At 46.8% G+C, this 27813-nt stretch overlaps 1 protein-coding gene across 2 annotated transcripts; it reads right to left on the bottom strand.

Moving 5' to 3' along the window:
- Positions 1 to 3300: 3300 nt before the first annotated feature.
- LOC142856288 (NEDD4-binding protein 1-like) lies at positions 3301 to 26940 on the bottom strand. 2 transcript variants are annotated; one of them, XM_075983562.1, is made up of 6 exons: positions 26853 to 26940; positions 12424 to 12554; positions 10581 to 10677; positions 7167 to 7274; positions 5496 to 5603; positions 3301 to 3672 (listed from the first exon to the last, which is right to left on the bottom strand). In XM_075983562.1, exons 3-6 carry the CDS (start codon positions 10616 to 10618, stop codon positions 3450 to 3452), a joined length of 477 nt encoding a protein of 158 aa, XP_075839677.1. In that variant the 5' UTR covers positions 10619 to 10677; positions 12424 to 12554; positions 26853 to 26940; the 3' UTR covers positions 3301 to 3449. The 2 variants fall into 2 exon arrangements, 1 of the variants encoding a protein (XP_075839677.1); XR_012911620.1 differs by lacking the exons at positions 3301 to 3672; positions 5496 to 5603 and adding an exon at positions 6245 to 6921.
- Between the last annotated feature and the right edge of the window lie 873 nt (positions 26941 to 27813).

Genomic DNA, 27813 nt, shown 5'->3' with positions numbered 1-27813 from the left:
AGAGGACAGGAACTCGATGCTCTGGTGGCAGCTGTAGGTCACTGAAGAGGAGGAGGAGGACACAAAAACGGTCTTCTAGATGAACCTGAATGAGCTCCCTGGAGTCTGGGAGAGGGGAGTTGTAAAGTGGCCTAGTGTTGAGGGACCCGTGAGAGAACAGTGTCATGGGGGATTGTGGGAAGTGGGGTGCAGTAGCAAGCCAAGGGCCAAGAAGGATACAAGGGAATACGTGATAGAAGATGACAGAACGGAGGCTGAGCTCCTGAGGTTCTGGGAGTCATGATCCCATAGGCTTAGTGACAGAATTAGTGTCACCACCACTGAAGGTGACATTAGGAAGGAGCAGTGACCTCCTACAATAAGTGCAGCTTCTCAAAGTGCAGTTCCAGGCCACCAACTGGGAGCCACTCAGGGTGTGTGGAAGGGACAAGCCTCCAGGCTTTCCTCTACCGCAGAGCCCACACCTCAGGGTGTGTGTGATAACCTGCATTTTAGCAAGGGCTGCCCTTTTCACTGGCGTTCTAAGGGTGGCCCAGTTTTAGAGCCGCCTGTGGAGAAACTACATTAAGGATTGCCTTCAAGGAAAAGAAAGGAATGCAGAGCACCCAGAAGGAAGATGGAAGAAATAAGGCCAATGGCCTCCCTGTCTGTAGCTGTTACATTAACAATGAAACAGCAACCAGTGAATGCCCAGGCTCCTCCCATGAGGTGAGCAGAAGCCAAGTTTGCAAACTGGGGAGTGAAAACGTGGGAAGGTGGAGTAAAGCATCAGCAACAAAATGCAGGGCGTTTTAACCTCAGGGATCAAAGGGAACAGGAAGGTGGTAATACCAGCGAACAGTGCAACTAATGGACCCAGCTGAGATGGCTCAGAGTGCTGAGGATGGGGAAGCATTGGAAGAGATGCGAGAGGCAGGCTAGGACCAGGGTGAGCATGGTGCACAGGCCACAGGGTCTGCAGCCATTGCCCCTACCAGGGGGAGGGACTCAGTACTTGGCAGTGGCAAGAAAGGGTGGAGTCTTCTTTCTTGCTTTACACATTTGCAAGCCTGTGTAAACACAACTCCATCCTGTCTCAAAGCTGAGTCTGCCAACCATGGTGCCACCACACCGGACCAGGACAGCTCCTGCGACACATGCACGCATGCGCACAGCGGCTGGAAGTCCATCAGCTACACTAATTACTTATCCTTTCAACCTCTATAAGCATCAGATACTTGACCAATGACCAAAATGATCAGCCTCGGCCACGTTGACCACCTCACCCAAATGTCAGGATACGCAGGAGGCAGAGGCACTCCACATACAGAGGAATGCCAAGACACTCCACAGTTCACTGTGGAGGCACTGAGGGGTGGAGGCTGAGCATCTACAAGCACCTAACAGCAACAGAACTTGGGATGAGTCAGAGAAGCAGGTCGTGAGCTTCCTTCGGTGGCTGGATAAGTGGGATTTGGATGCTACCCCTAAAGGTGATGAATTTCACAGAGAGTCTAGAATTATATTTCACATTATAATCTACACAGTAATTAATGCCTCTCGATTTCCTCCAACTTTTCTTCCCTCCTATATGGGGAAGGGGACACGGGCAGGTATCTCAGAAACAATACTAAGAACACAGAGGCTCCACAACAAAGTCAATCTGCCTGGAGAGTCTGGGAAAGCTCGTGCTCCTTGCTCCCTGCCAGCATCAGGATGTGGCCCCTGTGCTCTACAGAGCACCCTGACTCTCCTGGTTCCCGGGAATGCTGGACTGGGACTGAGTAGACCAGGAGGTCCTGGGGACGGCTCCACCTTGGCACCTTTACTGTGCTCAGAAGCTGGGGCACAAGGCTGTAGTGAGTCTACTCCTGGACCTTGCAAAGTCTGTTTTCTACTTTCACTGCCTGCAGGTCTCAAAAGCCCAAGTGACAGATGACAAACGACTCCCCAGCAGGTTACATCGTCAATGAATTCAGGAGAACATGACTGAAGTACAACCGTGACCACCTAGAAAGCTCTGTATTCATCTCCTGAGGGAGGCAGGGATCAAATGAAACCAAGTATATGCATGGTGACAGCATCCTGGGATCTACATAGTCCCTGCACCACAGAGAACCAACCAGCACTACATCCTCCGCCACTAACTGTGAGACCAGGAGAAAGACACAATCCACAGAGCAGTGGAATTGACCGTGAGGGCTGGGACACAGCATGGATGGAAAACACAGAGCCCTTAAAAGGTCTAGGTGAGAGTCAAGATGCTAAGAATGACCAGGACCTGTTTCACAGACACAGAATTCAGGCTACACTGAGAAGAGACGATACTGAGATAACTGATCCTGAAAGACTCAGGAAGAGCGCCTAAGAGACCTCTAAAAGACAGAAGAGGGGAGCAGCAGGGCTTTGAGACCCCTTCTGAAACTACTAATGCTATTTATAGGCTTGGGTCATCCTTGAGAATAGAAAACTTTTTGGCAAAGCTGTACAAACTCTACATGGGATTCTTCCCCATACTTGTGGGCTGTGGACTCATGCTGGCCACAGAAGGGAGTTCCTCAGCAGACTCTCCCAATCCTACCTCACCTTTTGAGGTGACAGTAGCTGTGGAATCAGATCAGGAACATGGCAGCCTCAGCTGGGGAGGGCATTAGGGAGCTGGGCCAATCAGGGAGCATGCTGGAGCTCCCTTCTCTGTCCAGCAGAGAGGAAGAAGGATGGGGCTGAATGGACTGAATTGTCGCCTGCTCTTCTGAGTCTGACTTTGTCTTGTCACTGACTACAGCCAGGCACCAAGGGCCATCTAGTGGCTCCACGTCTCCACTCTCACGACAGCCTGCTGAGAAGACCCGGAAGAGTAGAGCAGGCCAGCTCCAAGGAGGAAGGCAGGGGAGCACACACCACGTGAGTGGACAGACAGATCACCTCAAGAAAATATACTTTAAGAGGGCTTGCTTTCCTTAAGGAAGCAATTCCCTTTTTTATTTTTTAATTTTATTTAGAAAGGCTAACCATATTCATTTGTCAATTTTTCTTCAGCTTTAAGGAAAATAGTTTAAAAAACATAAAGTTGTAAATACACTCAAGAGTAACTGCTATTAAACAGTTCTGAACAGGCAGAAAATGTACTTTTCTTTTACAGAAAATGTTCAATCTATAATAGCAGCATAATTTATATATAGAAAAAAGCTGGCTTTGAAAACCCAGACTTTTGTATATATAAAACACATCCCTTCCTTCTCCTACCGAGAGCAGCACTATGCACTCTGAAAAGCTTCTCCCCAGTACGGGACACTCCACAGTAGGCAGTTCCCCCTGGTCCCCATCAGCAGTGGGCTCTCAGCCCAGCCTTCAGTCCAGTACCAGGGCAGAAAGGGCATTCAGGTCTTTCATGTATGGATGAGCTACCAGGATCTGGTTGATCTTCAGTTTCTGCTCAGAGTCAGGGAAGATCTTCAGCAGGGCCGCCCTCAGCTCGCTGGTCTCTGTGCTGGTACGAGAAGGTTCTGCTGCATACTGGGAACGGTGGCCAGGGGTGTAAAGTGGGGCTGCTGAGGAAGCCAAGGGCCTGAAGAGGCTCCCTGGTTCCTGGATGAAGGCTGGTGGCTGGTGGCTACTTGGGTATTGGGGCTCCGGAAGCCAGGATCGAACATGCCCACATCTGGCAGGGCATTGAGTAGTGGCTGCATGTCTCTATGGATAAGGTGACCATGGAGAGAGCGGCAGTGAGAAACCCCGGAAAGCACGTAAGGCTGACACAGGGGATCTAGGTGCTAGCTAGTTCCATGTTTTCTGGAGGCCACAGAGCCAAGGGGATGTGAAATCAGCCCCCACAGAGTGGCTGACAGGGCACCCGGCACCATTTCCAGACCGATGAGGAAACAAGCACCTCTGGGACGGACAGCCCCTCCCAGTCTGATATCTGAGGGTGGGCCAAGGTTGTTGCTTCTACAAGGTTCCTGCTCATCTGGAGGGTTTAATTCTAGGCAGTGTCAGCTGACTGGGGAGAGGAATCCCTCTGGGCAGAGGCAACTCCAAGAGGCTCCTGGAATCCCTGTCTCCAGTGAGGTCTGGGTGGGGCAAGTGTGCTCTGAATGTCTGTGCACGTGGTGTTGTCTAAGCATCCAGGGACACCTGTCCTGCTTAAAAACTCCCACCAATTTCATCTGTAGCTGAGAACTGGGGCTAACAGTGCCATCAACGTCAGAAGCTTGACAGCCTGCAAAGCTCCATTAACATTAGCGGCATCCCCTCAGGAAGGAGTGACAGCTCGTGGCCACCACGCACTTTGAAGATGACACTGGGTGAGAGGGAAAAGGACCAGCAGGGCTGATCCTGCCACCAGGCTGCTGAAGGAGTGGAACAGGCAGCAAAGAATTCACCTCTAGTTTGACCTGGACCTCAGCTTAGCATGGGGCCCACACACAGCCTCAAACACAGGCCTTGAGGCCTAAAATCCTATGAGGATTTCCCATAGAAGATGTGGGGTTGAGGGGTTGGACTGGAAAAGCCTACAGCAGGCTGCCATGTCCTTGGCCCGAGTCAATGCCTCAAACAGTGTGATAAAACCCAATGGCTCCCAGAGAAATGATAACAAGGCCACGACTTTCCAAGTGGGTCAGTCTCCACTGAAGAAGATCCCTGGGTGAAAATCAACCCACTGCGGTGCACCACCAAGTTCAAACTGATGATCCCAGAGGCTCAGGCTACAAATGACCAACTAGCAGCCTTAAAAGATGGGACAGAGTCTATGTTCTCCTTTTAGGTACCTAGACCAACCCCATGCAAAAACCTGCCAGGAGATGCACAGAAATATAGCTCACTTTTGCTTTAAAACAAAGGTCTGCCACTAGGTTAGCATGAAGGAGGCTGTGGTTAACAAGGTCACCTGAGAATTCTTAGCGTAAACATAACCTCTACTTCTCAGTGGCGGACAATAAAGCAAGCAGGCTTTCCCATGCAGAGATGGTAAACAGTAGCTGTGGGCCCTCACCCCACCCCCACAGCGGTTCCTGAGCAGGACACAAGTTCACGGCAGCACTGGACACTCAAAAGAAACGGCTGCACAAAGTGCATGGGAAAGCATCCCATAGAGATCCCGGGGAGCAGTGACCTACAAGTTAGCACCAGCTTGAAAACCTGCTTCTTCTGAGACCCTCATGAATGTCTGTGTGCTCTCAGAGTAAAATGAAAAGGATCCCCACACAGGGCAGGCCTAGACCCTGGCACATGAGGCAGAGGCAGAAGATCAGAGTTTGAGCTTAGCCTGCTGACTCAGAGGAAACAGTCTAAGGCAGGCAGGCAGGCAAAAAACACTGAAAAAGACCACAGTAAAGATTAGCCTTGGGCTGCTTCCGTGACTGGCTTCTATACGGGTCACACATCGTTAAGTCTAATTACGGCCTAGAAGACATTCAAATGCCATTTCTAGTTTTCAAGGACAGCATTTGTTGCAAAGCACAACATTTGGTTAAAATAAAAAGCCCTTTGACATACAAGGGGATACACAGAAATACCTAAGAAAGCCCTCCTTTCGAAGAAATTCATCTAGCCGAGGTCCGTTTCTTCCCAGAGGGTCATCAGGAACCATAAATAAGTCCCCCACGAACGTGTACTGAAGCAGCCTACAACACAGAAAGTCACAGTACTGACCATCAGTTCCCTTCACTGCTGAGGAAATGGAACATTCCTCACAGGAGACACCCCATTTTGGGACAATGGTCAGCCTGAACATTCCCAGTGCTATCTGCCTGGAGAGGAAGCAACCCCACACACAAGTGAAAGCGTTCTAACTTCTGTTGTGGACACAGTCCTGCGAGAAGCTCCTCTCAGCTGCCTGCAAGTCTCATCCAGACGCCAGCCAGGTATTCTGTTTTCTACCAGATGAGAAAACACGATTCGAGACATTCAGCTTGGGACTCAGCAGGTGTGCCAAAGTGAAACCGAAAAAAAAGAACATGCTCATAGGCACACCTCTGATTTAGAAGAGAAAACATCGTCCTCAGCAGAGAAAGCCAAGGTTGACCTAGTATTACTCATCCAGGACAGGGACCTGGGCCTGCTCAGCAGGAAAGTCTTGCCAGAAACACGGAACACCGTGGGGTCTAGAAATAAAGAACTGACTGGGCATGGTGGTACATGATTTTAATCCCTCACTCCAGAGGCAGGAGAGATGGAGCCTGTGACGGCTATGTAGTAAGCTCCTCTCTCGAATAAATGCATAAATAAAATTAAACTTAAAAAATTCTAGCATCTATGTCTGTGATGTACATTTTGGTATCCAAGTTGCTTCTGTGAGGTGAGGTCTAAAAGCAGTGGGTTGGTGGAGCCTCCTTGTGTGCAGACTGGTGTCTAGCACAACAGTGCCTGAGAAGTTCAACAACTCATCAACTGTGCCCACCAGGTCAAACTTTCCTCCACCCATTACCAAGACCTTCTTAGCGACACAGAGCTCAAATGTCTCAAGTAATTTACTTTCATCCAAGAGTCTGTAGCCAAGGTTTGTCTTTCTTCTAAAATTTTAAAGTTACATTGTTTCCTTATTTGTGTGCCCACAACTTTGGTTCTCTCTTTCCTATGTGGTTCTGGAGACTTCCAGGTCCTCAGGCTTGGCACATCTCATCAGCCCAAGCTTTCAGAAACCCTGTTTGGCCGTAGCAAGCTGTAAGTCTGAGACAAGAGCCGACTGTGAAATCCGAGAGACACGCGTGTCTAGATGTGTTGCTTACCCGCACTGCCCTGCACATTCCCTATTTGCTTCAGATCTACGGCAGATCTGCCTTCTCCCTGAGCACAGCACAGCACTCTCGCTTCTTGTGGGTAGCAGCCGCTTGAGTGTCAAGTCTTCGGTGGGCTCATGGAAGCCAGCATTCACCGCTCGTCAGCAGTTCATGACTGACACGTTGACAGCGGCAACAACAAGGAAAGCTGCACGCTAAACTCCTGGAAAACACCAGCCATTGAAACTAGACTTGCCCGAGCCCGCAGTTAGGTGCCCCCTCCCTCGGCATATTGTTTTTGTGCTACGTTCCTGCTGGAGTCACAGCACCCAGAGCTGACACTGGAGATGGCTGAGGTCCTGTCTTCCAGGTGCTCCTAGGAGCCCCCTTCACCCTCTCCTGGGCCTACCACCCGGCAAGCAGCACACCAGACAAAATGCAGATCACAGCAAAGGAAAACAAGATTACCTTTTTGTAATGATTTCTCTCCAGGACACCGACTCAGTCATGAACTCTCTGAAGTTATCATTTGTTACAATTATGCCCCCAGTTTTGTCCGCTAAGTGTAGCAGGAACCTATGGTTACAAGAGAGTTCAACATGAGCAAACAGCACCCCTCGCTGAGAGAAGCTGGGCTATAATGAAATAAGAAAATAGCCACTTTAAACAAGGTTGGATACACAGAAGTCAGGTCCTGTCAACTGAAGATGGATAAAACAATAAGCATCTCTGGAATTATCAGTGGGATTATAAAACAACTTTTTTCATGCAGTCTAGTTCTACAAAAAATAATTTCAACTGATTCCTACATTTTCTAGAACAGATCCACAATAAACCGTGGTGACAATGCATGAAGACCTGAGCCGAGGACAAGCTAAAGGTAAGAGGCCTGTGAGATACTTCCGCTTCCAGTTGAGCCGAGGACAAGCTAAAGGTAAGAGGCCTGTGAGATACTTCCGCTTCCAGTTGAGCCGAGGACAAGCTAAAGGTAAGGGGCCTGTGAGATACTTCCGCTTCCAGTTGAGCCGAGGACAAGCTAAAGGTAAGGGGCCTGTGAGATACTTCCGCTTCCAGTTGAGCCGAGGACAAGCTAAAGGTAAGGGGCCTGTGAGATACTTCAGCTTCCAGTTGTCAGGGTTACTTGACAATCAGCTCTGCAAATTTTTAAAGAACAATCAATTTTCTGCTTTGCTTCAAGAAGACATCATCATTTTGGCCTAAAGATAGATAGATTCGCTAAATTACAAAAAACGCGTGGTGATGAGGTGCCTTTTGCGATTTTAAACAAGTGGTAGTGCTGCTGGGATCAAACTAAGGGCCTGACAGGTGAGGCAAGCACAGGTGGGGGCACAGTAAAGAAACCAAGATGGCTGCTCCGTGGTTGGATGGCTGGGGGAAGTTTTTACATTGTTGGATAGGAGAGAGAGAGCAGCCAGATGCATCTGGAAGGGTCCAGAGCAGAGAGAGAAACGCAGACTGCCTGTGGCTACTTCTCAGGTGTGTTGGAGGGCAGGGGTGAGTGGAGACATGATGATAAAGAGAAGCTGAAAAGAATAAATATCGAGAGGGCCTTGTTTGCCATTCCAAGAGAGTGGTCCCCAGTCTGGAAGCATAGTGCAGGGGAGAGGGAATAGTGAGATTAGCAGGGGGCTCGGATATTCATAACACATACAAGTTACTAGGGACTGGAGGAGCCTGGAGGTTAGTTTTGGGCTTGCTATGTAACCACAGACATAGCCAAAGGAAGCAGCTCTTTCTGCTAGGCAGGAATGCTGCACATGGGAGCCTTCATCTCTGACAGCACTCCTTCTACAGTCCAGCTTAAGCAGACTGTATGACCATGACTGTCATTTTGGGGTCACCCACAACCTTCTGGAGAACTGGGGATCCCTTTGGACTCTATCACTAAACTCCTAGCCCTATGTGTGAGAGGGTCTTAACTGTCCTAGGTCAGCCTTGAACTAAAGATGACCCTGACCTTTTGGTGCTGGGATTTCAGGTGTGTTCCAGCACACTGGGTCTCATGTACACACAGTGATGAAAGAGAGTAAGAATAAAGTATTTTGTTTTGTTGTTGAAGATAACCCCTGTCTAAATCCTCTTAAAATATCTGTGGAAAAAAAATATCTGTGAGTAGCCAGGCACAGCAGTGCACATCTTTAATCCCGGCACGTGGGAGGAAGAGGCTGGCAGCTATCTGTGAGCTTGAGCACAGCCTGATCTACATAGTGAGTTCCAAGAACAGTCAGGGCTGCCTACTGAGAAACTATCTAAAATACAAGAAAAAACAACAAGCCGGGCGATGGTGGCACACGCCTTTAATCCCAGCACTCGGAGGGCAGAGGCAGGTGGATCTCTGTGAGTTCGAGACCAGCCTGGTCTACAAGAGCTTGTTCCAGGACAGGCTCCAAAGCCACAGAGAAACCCTGTCTCGAAAAAACCAAAAAGAAAAAAAAAGAGAGAGAGAGAAAACAACAAACACTGTGAAAGGAATGGAAGTGTTATTTCTTGAGCACGAACAAAGACAGTGAAACAAAAGCCCCAATCCCTGGACTCTAAGGTGCAGGCGGCCACTCGTCTTCACGGTGGCACCAACTCCTAGGCAGGACTGAAAACAACAGATTCCTAACTCTTAGGAACTTGGGGAAGTTAGATTTGTTTTTATTTTCACCACCACCCTCACTCCCCAACGGGAACTCACAAATTCCAGGCTAGCTTAGAATTCACTATGTAACTGAGCATGACTTTGAATTCCTGATCCTCCTGCTTCTACCTCTAAAATGCTGGGATTACAGGTTGGAGCCACCACACTTGGCTACGGTCCTTGTTAATAAACATTTCAGTTCACTTCTAAAGGGCATGACTTGTCAACGGTGCTATGTGCGTCAATAAAAGCAGACAGTGAGGCTCTCCACCAGGACACATAACTATACTCTCTGAAACCCAGAGAGCAACGTAAACCAAGAGGAAGTTTCATCTGCACGCCTGTTCCTGGGTTCGAATCCCTTGGCTGTGAGAAAAAAGCTGTGGTGGTAGAGGCCTGAAGGCTTTTCCTGTGCCTACTGACCTACTTGCTTTTCCACCCAAGCACTTCGGGGTTCCTGAGCCTGTGATGATGCGGACAAGAACTGCCCTTCCAGGACAGATTCCCAGGAAAGCTCCCAACCCGTGTGCTGCCCTCCCTCAGCTCTCCTCACACCGCTCTTTGACAGTACCTTGAATGCACCCCATCTAAGCTCATCTCTTTCCTATGGGTGAGGGAATGTCTGCAGTGCTCCTAGATCACCTCTTTCCCATTCCATCACATAGCAGTGTGGGTAACACGTGAAGCACTGTCTTCACTGGAAGAGGTGGGAATGCACAGAACAATGCAGAGAAGGAGCAGACAGCCTGAGGGCAACAGACACCACGCTTGTCACTACTTACACGACAACACCAGAATAGAGTTGCAAAAACTACATATCACCGGGGAAGCTTGGAATCCAAATTCCTCCTTTTGGGAGGTGGGACTCTCACCAGGTAACCCTGGCTGGCCTGAAATGCAGAGATTCACTCAGATCTGTGATTTACATAGTGAGTTATAGGACAGGGCAGCATGGTGAAACTCTGTCTCAAGGAGGAAAAAAAGGAAAACCAACTACATATATCTGCCTTTTCTCACTTCAGACATACTTTACTAAATTAAATAAAATCAAACTTAACACAGTGGTGTCTTCTGTGCCATTCCTAACCCCATAGAATATATAAGCTTAGTAGTGACTTTGATCACGAGTTTTAAAACTGAGCAAGGAGGTCCCTTCAGAGTGCACACCAGCCTGGTGGCAGGCAGCTGGCTCCTCACCACCTCACTCCCACCTTGAGAAGGAAAACAGCCCTTTATACCTGTCATCATGAGAAGTGATCCGTTCTCCAAAGACCATCCGGGCAGGAGTTAAAGATAATATTCCAAGCTCCTGAAGCTGGGTTAAGAAGTGCAGTTCTGTTTGTGGAAGAAGTTGATGTGGGTTCAGTAAAGGCCATCTTTCCCAGATGTGTAAACAAATGGACGCAAACCCAAATACTTCACTTGGGGACTTGCAGAAAACCTCCTTTTCCTACTGACTCAATTTTACTAACTACCAGATCAAGTAGAAAAAAGAAAATCAATTAAGACTTATACTAAGACAAACACTGCATAGGAACTGACTGGGTAGTTTTTAAACAAACAAACAAACAAACAAACATTAAATTCATTACTTCTTGAGACTAAACCATAAGCCTGTAATTTATCAATGCTGCCCTCAAGAACTCTTCCAAAGGTATATATGACAAGTAGAATACAGAAAGGGAAGTGACAAGAGTCCCCCAAAAGTGGGAGTGCGGAGGGGAAGAGCCCTCTAGATGCAGAGGCAGCAGCAGGAACAAACCGCTTTGCTCCAGTCAAGAAAGGCTAGCCTTCTCTCCCAATTAATCTCAGTTTTCTGTACAAGCCCGATTGTCCCAGGCACACTAGTGACAAGAGGGAGGGCTGATGCTCTTCTGTGGGAAAGCAGTCACAGGCAAGAGAAGCTGAGACCTAAGATTCGTGGGTTTGCATTTCCTACCAAAGCAGCTGCCAGTGGCCTGAGCTGACCTGCCCACACTGGGGTTCCCTACCTTGCAGCTGCCCAGTGCACATGCAATAAGACTCTGCTAGGCAATGAGTGAATCCACCTAGCTCCTCCAGGACCTTCTGTTCTGACATCTCCCAGATAAAGAAAGCTGGAAACACTTGGAAGTGGAGTGTACTGGACTGGCTTCAGCACTAGGCTTCACTTCCTGTTTCTGAGCTGGACAAATGTTCCCTTCTGCCCCGTGCTACCTCTCCTTTCTAGGAGCCCTCCTGTGCTGTGCCTGCCACAGCCTCCCCCCCCCCACATTTGTCTATGATGACCCAGGACAAAAACAACCTTACGTTCTCTGGAGTATTTTACAACACAGTAAGTCCAAACTTCCTGTGTGGGGGCTGTAGGTTATGCACAAAGGACCCAATGGCAAACAGAAATGATTCCTAATAAGCCCTCAGACTACTGGAAAGACGTTATCTGAAGACAGAAAACTGGCCAAGTAACTATTTTAAAGAAACATTATTTAAATATTCCAAAGCCCAACCTAGTGGAGACACCTAACTTCTCACAGCAATGCTAGCCTTCTACCCTTCCTAACCACTCCCTTTTATAATATAACACTCGCCAACTGAGAGGCATGTCTATCCCAGAGTCTCAGAAACTCTACTGTGTAGCCAAGGACTGCTCTGGCCCTCCGCTCCTTCCCGAGTGCTCTGGCCCTCCGCTCCTTCCCGAGTGCTCTGGCCCTTTACTCCTTCCCGAGTGCTCTGGTCCTCCACTCCTTCCCGAGTGCTCTGGCCCTTTACTCCTTCCCGAGTGCTCTGGTCCTCCACTCCTTCCCGAGTGCTCTGGTCCTCCACTCCTTCCCAAGTGCTCTGGTCCTCCACTCCTTCCCGAGTGCTCTGGCCCTCTGCTCCTTCCCGAGTGCTCTGGCCCTCCACTCCTTCCCGAGCGCATTATAGGTGTGCACCACCACACCGAGTTTTCAACTGATATTTTACCAGACAGAAACTATTCAGAATTTCGTCATTCAATCTGTTGCCCACATGTGTGATTCTATTCTAAGTGCCTTGTGTTGCAATTTGAAGCCAGTTCACTGAATACCTAACCAGAAATATGGAAAAGTCACTGGGCCTCACCTGTGACATTAGGATCATGCCTCGTTCTCCACTGTAGGACAAACACAGTGATGTTTCTGTTGCCAAGCTTCCAAAAATATTCAACTGCAATTGCTATCCCATGGCAACTAAAGAACTTTTTCAGACCATGGCTGGAAGAAAGCAAGAATGATTTCATTAGGTAAAGGCATATATAAAACCTACGTTTAAAAAAAAACAACCTACGTTTACCACAGAGAAGAACAAGAAACAAGACAGACATGCTAATACTTTTCCAATGTGTTGTGTACTTTGCTGCTTTGCAGAGCCAAGTGAGACTTGCTGACTGAGTCCTTCCTGAGTCTTGGGTCTTTTCCTTGTATCTGACGAACTGAGTGCGCTGTTTTGGTGGAGGGCTGCAGGCTTGCTGTAATATCTGTTTATTGTCACAGGGGTTTCCAGTATAGTCTACTGGGAAAACTACTACTGTTTCTAACGTCTGTCTAATCATTGGCCTCTAAGAACCTTATCTTCTTTTTGTGAGATGTGGTCTCTGTAAGTCAATGAACTGACTTAAAGCATGTGATCCTCCTGCCTCAGCCCCCTGAAGTCTGACACACTGGGGTACACTGCACATCTAGCCTACTGTGACTCTGGAGTCATGTCCTGGGGGGGCTCTGCTGCTGTGTGGGGTGCTGCTTGTTTACTGTGTTAGGGATGAGACCCAGGTCCTCACATGAGCCAGTTGGCACTCTTCACTGCCAGCAGACATCTAAGAACTTGGGAATTTTGTCACAGAATTTTTGTCAGTAGCTGTGACAGTGCCTGTGCTATGTGCCCGCCTATGGCTGAGGACAGGAATTAAACATGTGATCCTGCTGTACTACCACAGTGCCCAATGTCACTGCTACCTCTGGAGGATGGGTGAGTGACCACCCACCTTCTAGGGAACTGAAAAGCTCCCAGGTTTTTTTTTCTTTTATTTATTTATTTATTTATTAAAGATTTCTGTCTCTTCCCCACCACCGCCTCCCATTTCCCTCCCCCTCCCCCAGTTAAGTCCCCCTCCATCGTCAGCCCAAAGAGCGATCAGGGTTCCCTGCCCTGTGGGAAGTCTAAGGACCACCCACCTCCATCCAGGTCTAGTAAGGTGAGCATCCAAACTGCCTAGGCTCCCACAAAGCCAGTACGTGCAGTAGGATCAAAAATCCATTGCCATTGTTCTTTGAGTTCTCAGTAGTCCTCATTGTCCGCTATGTTCAGCGAGTCCGGTTTTATCCCAGGCTTTTTCAGACCCAGGCCAGCTGGCCTTGGTGAGTTCCCAATAGAACATCCCCATTGTCTCAGTGTGTGGGTGCGCCCCTTGAGGTCCTGAGTTCCTTGCTCGTGCTCCGTCTCCTTCTGCTCCTGATTTGGACCTTGAGATTTCTGTCCGGTGCTCCAATGTGGGTCTCTGTCTCTGTCTCCTTTCATCGCCTGATGAAGGTTAATATTCATGAGGATGCCTATGTGTTTGTCTTTGGATTCACCTTCTTATTTAGCTTCTCTAGGATCACTAATTATAGGCTCAATGTCCTTTATTTATGGCTAGAAACCAAATATGAGTGAGTACATCCCATGTTCCTCTTTTTGGGTCTGGCTTACCTCACTCGGGATAGTGTTTTCTATTTCCATCCATTTGCATGCAAAATTCAAGAAGTCCTTGTTTTTTACTGCTGAGTAGTATTCTAATATGTATATATTCCATACTTTCTTCATCCATTCTTCCATTGAAGGGCATCTAGGTTGTTTCCAGGTTCTGGATATTACGAACAATGCTGCTATGAACATAGTTGAGCATATACTTTTGTTGTATGATAGGGCATCTCTTGGGTATATTCAACTTCCTTAGCGATCAGGGAAATGCAAATCAAGACAACTTTAAGATACCATCTTACACCTGTCAGAATGGCTAAAATAAAAAACACCAATGATAGCCTTTGCTGGAGAGGTTGTGGAGAAAGGGGTACACTCATCCATTGTTGGTGGGAATGCAAACTTGTGCAACCACTTTGGAAAGCAGTGTGGCGGTTTCTCAGGAAATTCGCGATCAACCTACCCCTGGACCCAGCAATGCCACTCTTGGGAATATACCCAAGAGAGGCCCTATCATACAACAAAAGTATATGCTCAACTATGTTCATAGCAGCATTGTTTGTAATAGCCAGAACCTGGAAACAACCTAGATGCCCTTCAATGGAAGAATGGATGAAGAAAGTATGGAATATATATGTATTAGAGTACTACTCAGCAGCGAAAAGCTCCCAGGTTTATAACTTAAAAAGAACAATTTGAAAACAAGATTCAAATAAAACTAACTAGAACCATGGGGACCATACTGAATGAATCAGAAAGCAGGGAAAAGGAAAACATGTAAGAAACGGGCCAGAACGGGTCAATCTGCAAAGGTCACCATGGTCACTGTCCCACCACTCAATTTCTGCCACAGCAATGTGACAACAGCCACACACAGCTGTAGATGGCAAATATGGCTGAGTTCCTAAGCACTTGAGACAGAAATGGGGCTGTATTTAGCCCAGTGTGTAACTTCTTGCTCAGACGGCACACAAAAAATGTAGCTCCTAAGTCTGGCAGTACATTTCAAAACACAAAACCAGAGGCTGGATGGAGAGATGGCACATACGTTTTTTTCCCTAACCCTAACCCTAAACCCTAAACCCTAACCCTAACCCGAGATGGTGCATACTTAAGAGCACTTGCTGCTCTTGTAAATGGGCGTGGGTTTGATTCTTAGCGCCTACATGGCAGCTCACACCATCTGTAACTCCAGGGGATCAGAAGCCCTTTTCTGACCAGGCATGTATATGGCACACAATACACACACAGGCAAAACACTCATACACAATAAAAAAAATCAGCTGGCTATACCACTCCACAGGCAAAAGTGCCACACGTGGACCATGGTGTGTGCACTCCCCCAACACAAACACACATAAACAAGTAACTAAGCAAATATGATTAAAAAAACAAATAATTCTTTATTTTGTCTCAGGCAGTTAAATAGAGGTGGGGAAGAGATGTCCTTCCCACACACATCCTCTGCCAGGACTGACTTCCAGGTTCCCTCCACATTTGACAGATCAGAGAGAGCAGGCCAAGGCAAACTTCCCATAATACACATGCCAGCCAGGTCTTGTTCCTACCCATCCTGGTTGCTAAGTCTCCTTGTGTATCTTCCCTACCAGCCCCTCTGAGGGCTCAGTCTAGTCTCCCGTGAAGCCAGCCCTTCCTGTCTTCTCACCTCCTACCTTCTACTGTGCAGTGTATCAGAGTGGACTGTTGAGAGTGGGTGTGCTGGGGTAGACTCATTGCCCACACCTGGCCAAGGCCCTTCCACTATCCCATAATATGATGCCAACCCTCTTTGCATTCCTGACCCTTGAGCGCAGGAAGGCTTGGATACACACAGGTAAGCTGCCAGGAGGTTGCAAAGAGTAGCCCACAAGTTCTCTTTGCTAGAGGATAAAGCCAATGCTTTTTTCAGAGACCAATAAAGAAGAAACTATCAGCTGGGCAGTGGTGGCACATGCCTTTAATCCCAGCACTCAAGAGGCAGAGGCAGGCCTAGGTCTCTGTGAATTCGAGTCCCGCCTGGTCTACAGAGCAAGTTCCAGGATAGCCAGGGCTACACAAAGAAACCCTATGTTGACAAACCAAAAAGAAAAAAAGAAAAGAAACTATGAGATCTTATCCCAGAAAACACATGCATGCAAACAAACCCATGGCTGATATAGTAAGGATGAACCATACCAGTATGACTTGTTACTGATGAAAAAGAGTGAGTAACTGGCTTCTTGTTCTTAAAGAATAAGTACTCTAATTGTTTAATACTAAGGATAGGCCTGGAGTTAAGGCAGCTGTTTTTTTGTTTGGTTGGTTGGTTTTTGCCCCTCTCTCAAGATAGGTTTTCTCTGTGGAGGTTTGGAGCCTGTCCTGGAACTCACTCTGTAGACCAGACTGGCCTCGAACTCACAGAGCTGCCCTGCCAGTTCTAACATGAAGATCCTAAAGAAAGAGCACACATGCACACAGGATCCAGTAAACCTGCTTGTCCTCCTCTTCTTAATCTTCAGCTGACCACACAGCAGGAATGGATGGGGACAGAGCTCCACTTGCGGTCAATGAAGAAAAGGAAGCCAAAGCAGATGGCAGGAATTCTGCTACCCTGGGTGTATCTACGTTTAAAGCAACAGTAGAACAAGTAGTTTGCTGTCAGAAGCACCAAGGCTGCACCAGTTTTCAGTGCTCTCTACAGAAGATCACAGCATTTTCACTCTGAAGACTCCACAGTTAAACAGTGCTTCCAGGTTCAGCCTAGAGAATATATAGATTTATCTAGAAAATAAAACTACAGAAAAAAGAAATGAGGTTTGGGGTGTGACCAATATAGCATATGTGATCTGAGTTGAAGTCTCAGCCCCAGGAAGGGGGGAAAAGAAGAACCAAACTGCTGTATAATGTTAGACAGTGCAGTAAGAACTCTTCTTTTAAGCCTGATGAAGTGTGTTTATCCTTGCTGCTTCTGGTCTCTATAATAGAGTCAGGGAAGTGCCAACTAGTGGTCTAACCTGACCTAGAGAACATATATTTACAGTGCACAGACTAATACCTTCTATTTTAGGGACTCCAAATAGACCCCAGCCTCACATGTAGGAAAACACTGAGCCTGGAGGATAGGTGTGTCAGCTCTTCAGGGAGATCTGAACTCCTGCCCCAGGCCTCTGGAGACAAGTTAAATTACCTGGCTATTTTTCACATTCTAGCAGTCAGCCCACATGTTTCAAACAGAGGAGAGCTGGGTGACACTAGCTAGCTAGCAGTGGCTGTCAAGCCAGACAGGGCAGTGCAGGGAAATATTGTGGGAAGCCCTTTCTGAATTAACCAGAAAAGCACAATTTCCTTCTAGCTTCCAGCTCATAAAAAAGCCATGGAAGCTGCTCCAGAGAGACGAGCAAGCACAGTGGACACATGCGCAGTTCTGACAAGCGAACGGGCAAACCCCATCGACACAGACAGTCATCAAAGGAGACTGGTCAGGTGCTCTCATGCTGGGGTTTCAGCCGCCACCGTGATGTCGGCCAGACACTGCAAACATTTCCACTGACTCATCACCTGACTCATCACAGTGACGACGGAAACGACTGAAAACACATCCCCAGCAGAAGGCAGGCGTTTCAGAACTGTTCATGGTATATATGAGCTTCAGACCTCATGCTGGACCAAATAAACAGCAGTCCGGGGGAGGGGGGTGCTGCTTCAGGGTAGTTCACACCAATAGACCCAATTCTTGCAGGCCTTGGATTTCCTTCTAAACTGCTGTAAGCTGTGCCAAATTGGTGAGGGTTACTCAGAAGCTCTAATGTGTCCAGTAACAAAAAGGTCTGAGCAGTCCAACCTCAACTCCTGTGGGAGACGCAGGCAGTCCTGGTGCTGAGGAGGAAGACATGGCCCCAGGTCTAGGTGTGATCCTGGACAAGGCTCATATCATTTCAAGCTATACCTAATTCTTGCTCCAAGAAACGAGTATGAAGATTGCATTCCATAATAATAATAACAACAACAATGATAATAATAATAACATGCCAGGCTGAGAATGAAGCTCAAGCAGAGCATTTGCCTAGGGTGTCTAAGAACTAAAGTTCAATTCTTACTGCCAAAAAACTTAGGAAATCCTTGGTCTCAGTTAAAACACAGTCTACACTGGTGACACAAACGGCAAGCAGGCCATGAAGTCACAAGTGGTGACAAGAAGCCAGTAAGAAAGTCCTAGTCTTCTTCCTGGAAGCCTGCCATGTCCAGAGCCTGCGGCTGAGGGGTTTAGAGAAACAGTCTACCTGCACTCACTGATGGGCTGTGCAAGAGTCAACCATCTCCACCTTTAGGACTCTCTTTGAGGGGAGTCCTCTGAGCACTCAGTCCCCAGCATCATGCAGCACACAGGCAGCTGATCTGAAGATGTCCCAACTCAGAGTCAAGGCCTACCCATACTGGCAATTTCTTCTCTCAGAAAAAGGGTTAACTCTGATTGCTAACTGTGGTGGTTTGAATATAAATGACCCCCAAGGGTCTATAGGGAGGAGCACCATATAGGAGGAGTGGCCTGGGAGTAGGTGTGGCCTTGTTGGAGGAGGTGTGTGACCAGGGGATGGGATTTGAGGTATCAGAAGCTCCAGCTAGTTTCTCTGCCTGCTTCCTGTAGATCAAGATGTACAACTCTCAGCTCCTCTAGCATGTCTGCCTGCATGTCACCATGATAATGGACTGAACCTCTGAACTCTACGCCAGCCCCAATGAAATGTTTTACTTTAGAAGAGGCACTGTGATAGAGCAACAGAAACCCTAAGACACTAACATTCCAGGTGGACCTACATCCAATTAAGTGCAACTGCGTCTTAGGGTAACATCCCTTTTCAAAGTGTTGTTCTTAAACCCAAACATCAAAGGAATGTTAAACCCTCTAGAAAGAATCAGTTTTCAAACCTAGTGAGGAGCTGGAGAGCTGGCTCAGCGGCTGCCAGCACGAGCTGCTCTTTCAGAAGCTGCAGTTCAGCTTCCAGCACCATGGCCAAGCAATTCACGGCCACCTGCAACCCCAGTGCCAGGGATTCAACACCCTCTTCTGACCTCCACGGGCACCAGAATGCATGTGCACAACCTCCCTGTACCCCTACCCCATATACATTAATAAAACTAATGTCTAAAGTAATAAGGATCATAATTAGTCTCAGCAGTTAAGAGTACTTGCTGTTCTTAACTGAGTTCAGGTCCTAGCACCCATGTCAGGTGGTTCACAGCTGTCATTCCAGGTAGCATATATACACAGACACAAACACACCTCCACAATCAATAAACAAAAAACAATTAAAATATATATACTAATAAAAGCTTGCATGCTCAGTTTAAGTGATAATCACTGCTTTTCAAAAGCAACAGCACTATATCCAAGGATGTTGGGAAATATGTGGTAGTGTTTTGGGTTGTCATGTGTCTGGGAAGTACACTATGGGCAGATTGGAAGAAATCAGATATGTAACACAAGCTGGCATGATCAAACAGTACTATACATTCTAATAGTGAGCAATACTAGTTACTACTCTAAAAAGTTGATGGATCAGCTAGCAAAGTGTGTGCTGAACAAGCATGAGGACTTGAGTTCAGATCCCCAGCACCCATGTAAAAAGTGAAGGTGGTGGCACACACTTGTAATTCTAGTACTGCTCAAGAGAAATAGACAGGAGGAATCTTGGAGGTCCCTAACCAGACAATCTAGCCAAACTGGTAAGCTCCAGCTTCAGGGAAAGAACCTAACTCAAAGACAACAACAAAAACGAAACAAAAAACCAAGGTGGAAAACAATCGAGGACGACAGCCAATATTAACCTCTGCTATCCATATGAGCGCACATACTCATGAGCATACAGCATGCACACACAAACATCGTTAACATACGTGCACACATACTCATGAGCATACAGCATGCACACACAAACATCGTTAACATACGTGCACACATACTCATGAACATGCAGCATGCACACACAAACATCGTTAACATACGTGCACACATACTCATGAACATGCAGCATGCACACACAAACATCGTTAACATACATGCACACATACTCATGAACATACAGCATGCACACACAAACATCGTTAACATACGTGCACACATACTCATGAACATGCAGCATGCACACACAAACATCGTTAACATACATGCACACATACTCATGAACATGCAGCATGCACACACAAACATCGTTAACATACATGCACACATACTCATGAACATGCAGCATGTACACACAAACATCGTTAACATATGTGCACACATACTCATGAACATGCAGCATGCACACACAAACATCGTTAACATACGTGCACACATACTCATGAACATGCAGCATGCACACACAAACATTGTTAACATACATGCACACATACTCATGAACAGACAGCATGCACACACAAACATTGTTAACATATGTGCACACATACTCATGAACATACAGCATGTACACACAAACATTGTTAACATACATGCACACATACTCATGAACATACAGCATGCACACACAAACATCATTAACATACATGCACACATACTCATGAACATGCAGCATGCACACACAAACATTGTTAACATATGTGCACACATACTCATGAACATACAGCATGTACACACAAACATTGTTAACATACATGCACACATACTCATGAACATACAGCATGCACACACAAACATCATTAACATACATGCACACATACTCATGAACATGCAGCATGCACACACAAACATTGTTAACATACGTGCACACATACTCATGAACATGCAGCATGCACACACAAACATTGTTAACATACGTGCACACATACTCATGAACATACAGCATGCACACACAAACATCGTTAACATACGTGCACACATACTCATGAACATGCAGCATGCACACACAAACATCGTTAACATACGTGCACACATACTCATGAACATGCAGCATGCACACACAAACATCGTTAACATACGTGCACACATACTCATGAACATACAGCATGCACACACAAACATCGTTAACATACGTGCACACATACTCATGAACATGCAGCATGCACACACAAACATCATTAACATGCTCAGCCTTAGCTCATCTGTGCTCTTACTGCTTGAACATCACTCTGAGAAATCTTTGCACATTAGCATTCCTCAAAATCACGACTTAAACTCTGTTTCCTCACTCAGCTTAAGAACTAACAAGGAGGATTTGGAGGCGGTCTTGTACTACAGGTACCCAAATGGGTCTTACAGTTTTACTTAGATCAATCTATGTAGCTAGCTGTGGGATATTTGCTGGGTTTGCCCCAACAGAGCTGCCAAAACCCAAAGTAGATGACAAGAGGCAGTACTGCTTGGAAATGAGGATACAGGTACAATAATAGTTTTACTCCCTGCTTTGACATTTTTCAACTTCTGATCCCCCAGCCTTGACCTTCCCAGGGCTGAGATTCAGGAAGGGGCCACCAAGTCCAGTTTATATGGTGCATGGGATAAAACCCAGGGCTTCATGAATGCGAGGTGAGCATTCTACCAACAGAGCTACAGGCAGCCCCAGTGCAAACTGCCAAACTTCTACTATCTAAAATGGTGGCACTTTTTAAAAAATTTTGACAGCAAAATGTAAACATACAATTTATTTAAAAAAAGAAAAAGAAAACCAAAACAATGCTCAGGCTCGCAAAATCCATGCTGCCAGGCACAGTAGCACACACCTTTAAAGCCTAGCACTGGGAAGGCAAGGGAGGAGGATCTTCCTGACTTGGGGGCACGTCTGGGTTGACATAGCAGGCCAGCAAGGGCTACATAGTAAGACTTTGCCTCAAAACAAACATGGCAGGTGCAGAGGCCCATGCCTATAATCCCAGTACTGAGGAGGCAGATTGGATCTTTTTTGAGTTTAAGGGCAGCCTGGTCTTCACAGCAAGTACCAGACTAGGGCTAGATGGCGAGACCCTGTTCCAAAACAAATGATAACACACCAAAAGCTGTCAGGGCAGACTTCAAAGGTGGGTTGGAGGATGGCAAGCAAGCTGAAGATTCCAGAGAAAACCAAACAGTCTGGCTTCCAGTCCTGCAGCTTACTGCTGTCAGCAGCCATGGTTCCGTGATACCCTATGGCTGTGGACTTTAACAAGGGCAAGCCAGGCGCAGTGGCTGCTGGAGGCACCTCACCAAACACACCAAGTTTATATGGGAGGTGTGTGGCTTGCTCCCCATCAGCAATGAGCTCTGGAGCTGCTCAGTGTAGCCAAGGACAAGCAGGTCCCAGAATTCATCAAGAAAAGGACAGATGAACATACAGCCACACCAAAAGCAAAGGGGGGAGAGGAACTGAGCAAGAGTTCTCGCCACCATGAGGAAGGCAACTGCCAAGATATAAAGTCCCTTCTTCCTCTGAGTAAGAAATACTTTCAGAAAACATGGCATGTGTCTTTGATACATCCTGAAGTATTTCTGGATGACACCTGAGATCTCCTTTGAAGTACACAAAGGCTAGTGAGGGAACTCAGCAACATGGCATTTGCCTAAAGTCAGAAGAGCCTGGCCTCCACTCCCAGCACCACAGGGGCAATAAACAGAATAAAATAAAGAAAATAAAATCCCATAAAAGTGGGTTTAAAGTTGCAGATGGAACAAGATTGGTCATGAACTAGTAATTGTTGGGGCTGAGTGAGAAAATCCAGGAGAGTTGCCATACCTTCTTGTTATATTTCTTTGTAACTTTTAATAAAAAGAAAAACTAGCAAAATAAATAAATCATTAAGTAAAGCTTCTATAATTTTATTAAATATATTTTCTGGACCATTGAGCTGCACTTCTTCTCCTTCTTCTACTCCTATTATTCTTAGGTTTGGTCTTTTTATTGTGTCCCATATTTCCTGAATGTTTTGTGATGAGAGTTTGTTGGACTTGCTGTTTTCTTTGATTAGTGTGTTTATTTTCTCTATGGTATCTTCAGAATCTGAGATTCTTTCTTCTAACTCTTGTATTCTGTTGGTTATGCTTGTTTCTGTAGACTCTGTTTGTTTACTTAAATTTTCCATGTCCAGCCGGCCCTCTGTTTGTGTTTTCTTCTTTGCCTCCATTTCAGTTTTCAAGTCTTGAACTGTTTCCATTATCTGTTTGATTGTTTTTCCTTGGTTTTCTAGGGTATCATTCACTGATTTATTCAATTCTTCAAACTTTCTGTTATATTTCTCATCCATTTCTATAAGGGTGTTTTTTACATGCTGTTTAAGGGCGTCAATCACTTTCATGAAGTCAATCTTTTCTACTTCTTCCTGATTAAGGTGTTCATGTCCTCCCGTTGTGAGGTCGCTGGATTCTGGTGGCTTCATGTTGCTTTTCAGCTTGTTGGGCGAATTCTTGCCTTGGCGTCTGCCCATCTCTTCTTCCAAATGCTCCCTTAAGGATCTGCTTTTACTGGATCAGGTCTCCTTGCCTACCCAACGCTGGCTCTCCCCGATGTTGGCTCTCCCCAACGCTGGCTCTCCTGGCGCCGAGAGATCAGGCCTCCATGCTGATGGGGCAGCTCGCAAACAACGCACCTACCCTGCTTTGTGCAAGCAGGCCATAGAAGCAAAGGAACTCCCACCCGCTTGGGTGCCCCGAGGATTCGGACCCAGTGCCCAGCTGGTTGATGTTATGTGCCGAAAGAGGGCGCTGGGGCCGAAGTGGGGAGGGTTCTGGATGGAAGCTGGGTGGGCTAGGAAGAAAGAGGCAGTATGCCGGGAGTAGAGGCCCTGCAGAGAGCCCAAGAAGCTGGAATGTGTTCGCACAAATGCACAGCATATACATTTAAAAGAAAGAAGAAAGACAAGAAATAGAGGTGGCTGGAAAGATGGCTCAGCAGTTAAGAGAGTTTGCTACATTGTAGAGGACTTAGGTTCAGTTCCCAGCACCCTCACCTTGGCTCACAGCTGTAACTCTAGTTCAGGGGATCCACTTTCTTCTTCTGGCCTCCTTGGACAGCAGACATGTATGTGGTGGGCATATAAACATGCAGAAAAAAACTCTCATGCACATAAAATAAAAATATGTGCCCATAATTTATTTTTCATGCCTGTAACATAAGCACTAAGAGGCTAGGGTAGCAGGATCGTGAGTCAGAATGTCGCCTCCCCAGCATCTTGAGATGAGAAGCCTACAGGGAGACAACACAGTGCTGGAGCATGCGCCTTCCTCACATAAGGACCCTGTCCAAACATTAGGACCAGAAAGAAAAAGCCAAACGCATTCCTAAAACTTCAGGACATGAGTTGACCTTTTCAAATTCCTAGAAAGTGGTCATACAGACATTCAACAGAGGATCTTATTCTCAGAATTTAGCACCTGTAGGAGCTGGGAGTGATAGCTCAGCAGTTAAAAAAGGCTTGAATTCCGTTTCTAGCACCCATATCAGGTGGCTCAAATTCATCTACTCACAGGGATCTGACATGTTTTCTGGCCCCCATGGGTACTACATTCATGTTTACAAGTTGACTTTCAGACACACACATACACTTATTGAAAAATAAAAATAAGCCAGGTAGTCAAGAGGCAGAGACAGGCAAATCTCCGTGAGTTCAAGGCCAGCCTGGTCTACACAGTTCTAGTTCTAGAACACCCAATGATACACAGAGAAATCCTGTCTTGGAAAATCCAACACACACACACACTTTAAATTAATTACTTTTTTTAAAACATTTTTTCGGGGAAGCTGAGGCAAGAAGTACTACAAATTAGTAGCAAGCCTGGGCTCTAAGAGACTGTCTCACAAACAAAAGACAGCAGCAGGCAGCATCTCCATTCTTGTACTGGGAATCTAACACAGATTTCAAAGTCTAGTTTATTTACAGTTGCACCCTAAGTGCCAAAGTGAGATGTACCATGAAAATATAGTCTTTAGCATCTCCTACCCACAGCAACGGGGTCAAGCAAAAGCTTAGAACTCCAGAAGACCAAATGCAAAACCCTTCCAACCAGCCAGGCGGTGGTGAGACACACCTTTAACCCCAGCACTCAGAAGGCAGAGGCAGGCAGATCTCTGTGCATTCAAGACCAGCCTGGTCTACAGAGCGAGTTCACAGAGAAACACTGTCTTGACATTCAGAGCAGCCTGGTCTACAGAGCGAGTTCACAGAGAAACACTGTCTTGACATTCAGACCAGCCTGGTCTACAGAGCGAGTTCACAGAGAAACACTGTCTTGACATTCAGACCAGCCTGGTCTACAGAGCGAGTTCACAGAGAAACACTGTCTTGACATTCAGACCAGCCTGGTCTACAGAGCGAGTTCACAGAGAAACACTGTCTTGACATTCAGACCAGCCTGGTCTACAGAGCGAGTTCACAGAGAAACACTGTCTTGACATTCAGACCAGCCTGGTCTACAGAGCGAGTTCACAGAGAAACACTGTCTTGACATTCAGACCAGCCTGGTCTACAGAGCGAGTTCACAGAGAAACACTGTCTTGACATTCAGACCAGCCTGGTCTACAGAGCGAGTTCACAGAGAAACACTGTCTTGACATTCAGACCAGCCTGGTCTACAGAGCGAGTTCACAGAGAAACACTGTCTTGACATTCAGAGCAGCCTGGTCTACAGAGCGAGTTCACAGAGAAACACTGTCTTGACATTCAGACCAGCCTGGTCTACAGAGCGAGTTCACAGAGAAACACTGTCTTGACATTCAGACCAGCCTGGTCTACAGAGCGAGTTCACAGAGAAACACTGTCTTGACATTCAGACCAGCCTGGTCTACAGAGCGAGTTCACAGAGAAACACTGTCTTGACATTCAGACCAGCCTGGTCTACAGAGCGAGTTCACAGAGAAACACTGTCTTGAGTGCACACACCCACGCTCGCACACAGTTCTCAGATGTGGTACCAGCTCTCCTTGCTCAAAAGGACACCTATCAACTAAATTCTGGTTTTAAAGGACATATCTGCTCTCTTGTCTCACTTATACACCCGTGCCTCTCCTGTACAACCAGGGCACTTCTCTGTCCCATTCTTTCTGGCAGTTACTGACTCTTCCCGTGGCTAGCCCCATTCATAGGGCTGGTAATAAGTATATTTTTTTCTCCTAGACAGCTGTCTTCTCATCTCCCTCAAGGAACAGCTACTTGAGGTCTCCAGGATGGCAATATACTGGATGCCTCTCCAACCACACCTCTCACTGAGCGTGAGCCCACCAACTCCCAACTCTCCCTTCTCCCACGTCGGTGCCCCCTTTATTCAAGGAGTCTGGGATGTTTGGTTGGAAGCGTCACCCCAGCCCCTCCCCCTGACATTCATATTTACAAGAAGTCTGAAATGTTTAATTGAAAGTTCCATTCCAAGCCCCCTCCCCGGGAGTTGCTGCAGTCCAGACTCCATCTCTGAGAAAACCATCCAGCAACTCCACCCCAGGGAGGGTCAAGACCACTCCCACAGGCTATTTAAACTACCCCCCCCCCAGAACGAACACATGGTCTCCCCGATTCTCCTTCCCCCTCTCAGTGTTTCTCCGGAGGACCACCCAGGAGTGCTGGCATCCATTAAACCTGGGCTTTTCTAAGTTGGTTTGATTTGGTCTGATTTGGATTATTGCGTAGGTGGAGAAGTTTGTTGGGCCAAAAAAACTTTACAGTCCCCATTGTACAAAGAAAATGGTAGCTCAGAGAAAGTCAGCTCTTCTCCGGACACAGTAAGGAATTGGTCATGCCCAGATTCAAACGTTCCTCAGGAGAATCCATTCAAACCCTAATTCCAAAGTTTAAAAAAAAACTAACAAAACAACAACAACAAAAAAAAAAAAACCACGAAAGCAGACTCACTACTCACTATAGTTACCGAAAACATTGTCCTGAAAAAGACCCTAAAGACATACCTCAGTTCCCAAAGAGAGATGGGTGATCAACAAGTAATGTCTGTCACTGGTGCTGCCAAGGGAAATAGTATCCTTTCACAGACATGCACCGAGCACATTTTTCTCTTCCACCAAGGTTACATGTCACAACATTACAGGGGAAAAAAAGGCACACGTGGGGGATGACAATCCAGGATGCACACATGGGAGATGACACCCTAGGATGCACACGTGGGGGATGGCAATTCAGGATGCGCACGTGGGGGATGACAATACAGGATGCACATGTGGGGGATGGCAATCCAGGATGCGCACGTGGGGGATGACAATCCAGGATGCACATGTGGGGGATGACAATCCAGGATGTACACGTGGGGGATGACAGCCCAGGATGCACACGTGGGGGATGGCAATCCAGGATGCACACGTGGGGGATGACAATCCAGGATGCACACGTGGAGAGGTCGAAGGACCGCCTTTCAGGAACCTGTTTCCTCCTTCTACTGTGGGTTTCAGGGATTAAATTCACCACCAAGTTTGCATAGCAAGCATTCCACCTGGTGAGCCAAGTGGCTTGTTTCTCATTTTTGTTTCTTTTTGTTTGGTTGGTTTGTTTTGGTATGGTTTTAGGTTGGTTGGGTTTTGGTTTTTTGAGACAGGGTTTCCTGGCTTCAAATTCAAAGAGATCCGAGTGCTGGCATTAAAGCCCTGTGCTGCCACATTGGCTCCAAATGTTTTAATAAAATAAGGAGTGCTTCTTTTGTTGGGCTGACTTGGCAACTCCGCTAACCCTGTCTCAGAAGCCCCGCTGAATGTCCCTTCCCAAGACAACACATCCCTCCACCTCATAAACCAGTCACTCTCCAGTGTGTGCCAGTTTTAATATCAAAATGGCATCTTACACAGATGAAGCAACAAGCATGAACATCAAAAGACCCAGTAACTGTGGGTGAATCCACAGAACAATCCAGGCTTTACAGCA

This window comes from Microtus pennsylvanicus, chromosome 1, assembly GCF_037038515.1.
Source record: "Microtus pennsylvanicus isolate mMicPen1 chromosome 1, mMicPen1.hap1, whole genome shotgun sequence".
Lineage (NCBI taxonomy): Eukaryota > Metazoa > Chordata > Mammalia > Rodentia > Cricetidae > Microtus > Microtus pennsylvanicus.
The sequence above is the reverse complement of the archived record's forward strand: the minus strand, read 5'-3'. Positions and strand labels throughout refer to the sequence as shown.

What these genes read in the sequence shown, in the direction of transcription:
- LOC142856288 (XM_075983562.1), bottom strand. Translation starts at nt 10,618, where the DNA reads ATGGTCTTTGGAGAACGGATCACTTCTCATGATGACAG. An exon ending in ATCACTTCTCATGATGACAG is followed by an intron (nt 7,275 to 10,580) that starts GTATAAAGGGCT and finishes TTGTAACCATAG; the next exon opens with GTTCCTGCTACACTTAGCGG. An exon ending in AGAGAAATCATTACAAAAAG is followed by an intron (nt 5,604 to 7,166) that starts GTAATCTTGTTT and finishes TCTGTGTTGTAG; the next exon opens with GCTGCTTCAGTACACGTTCG.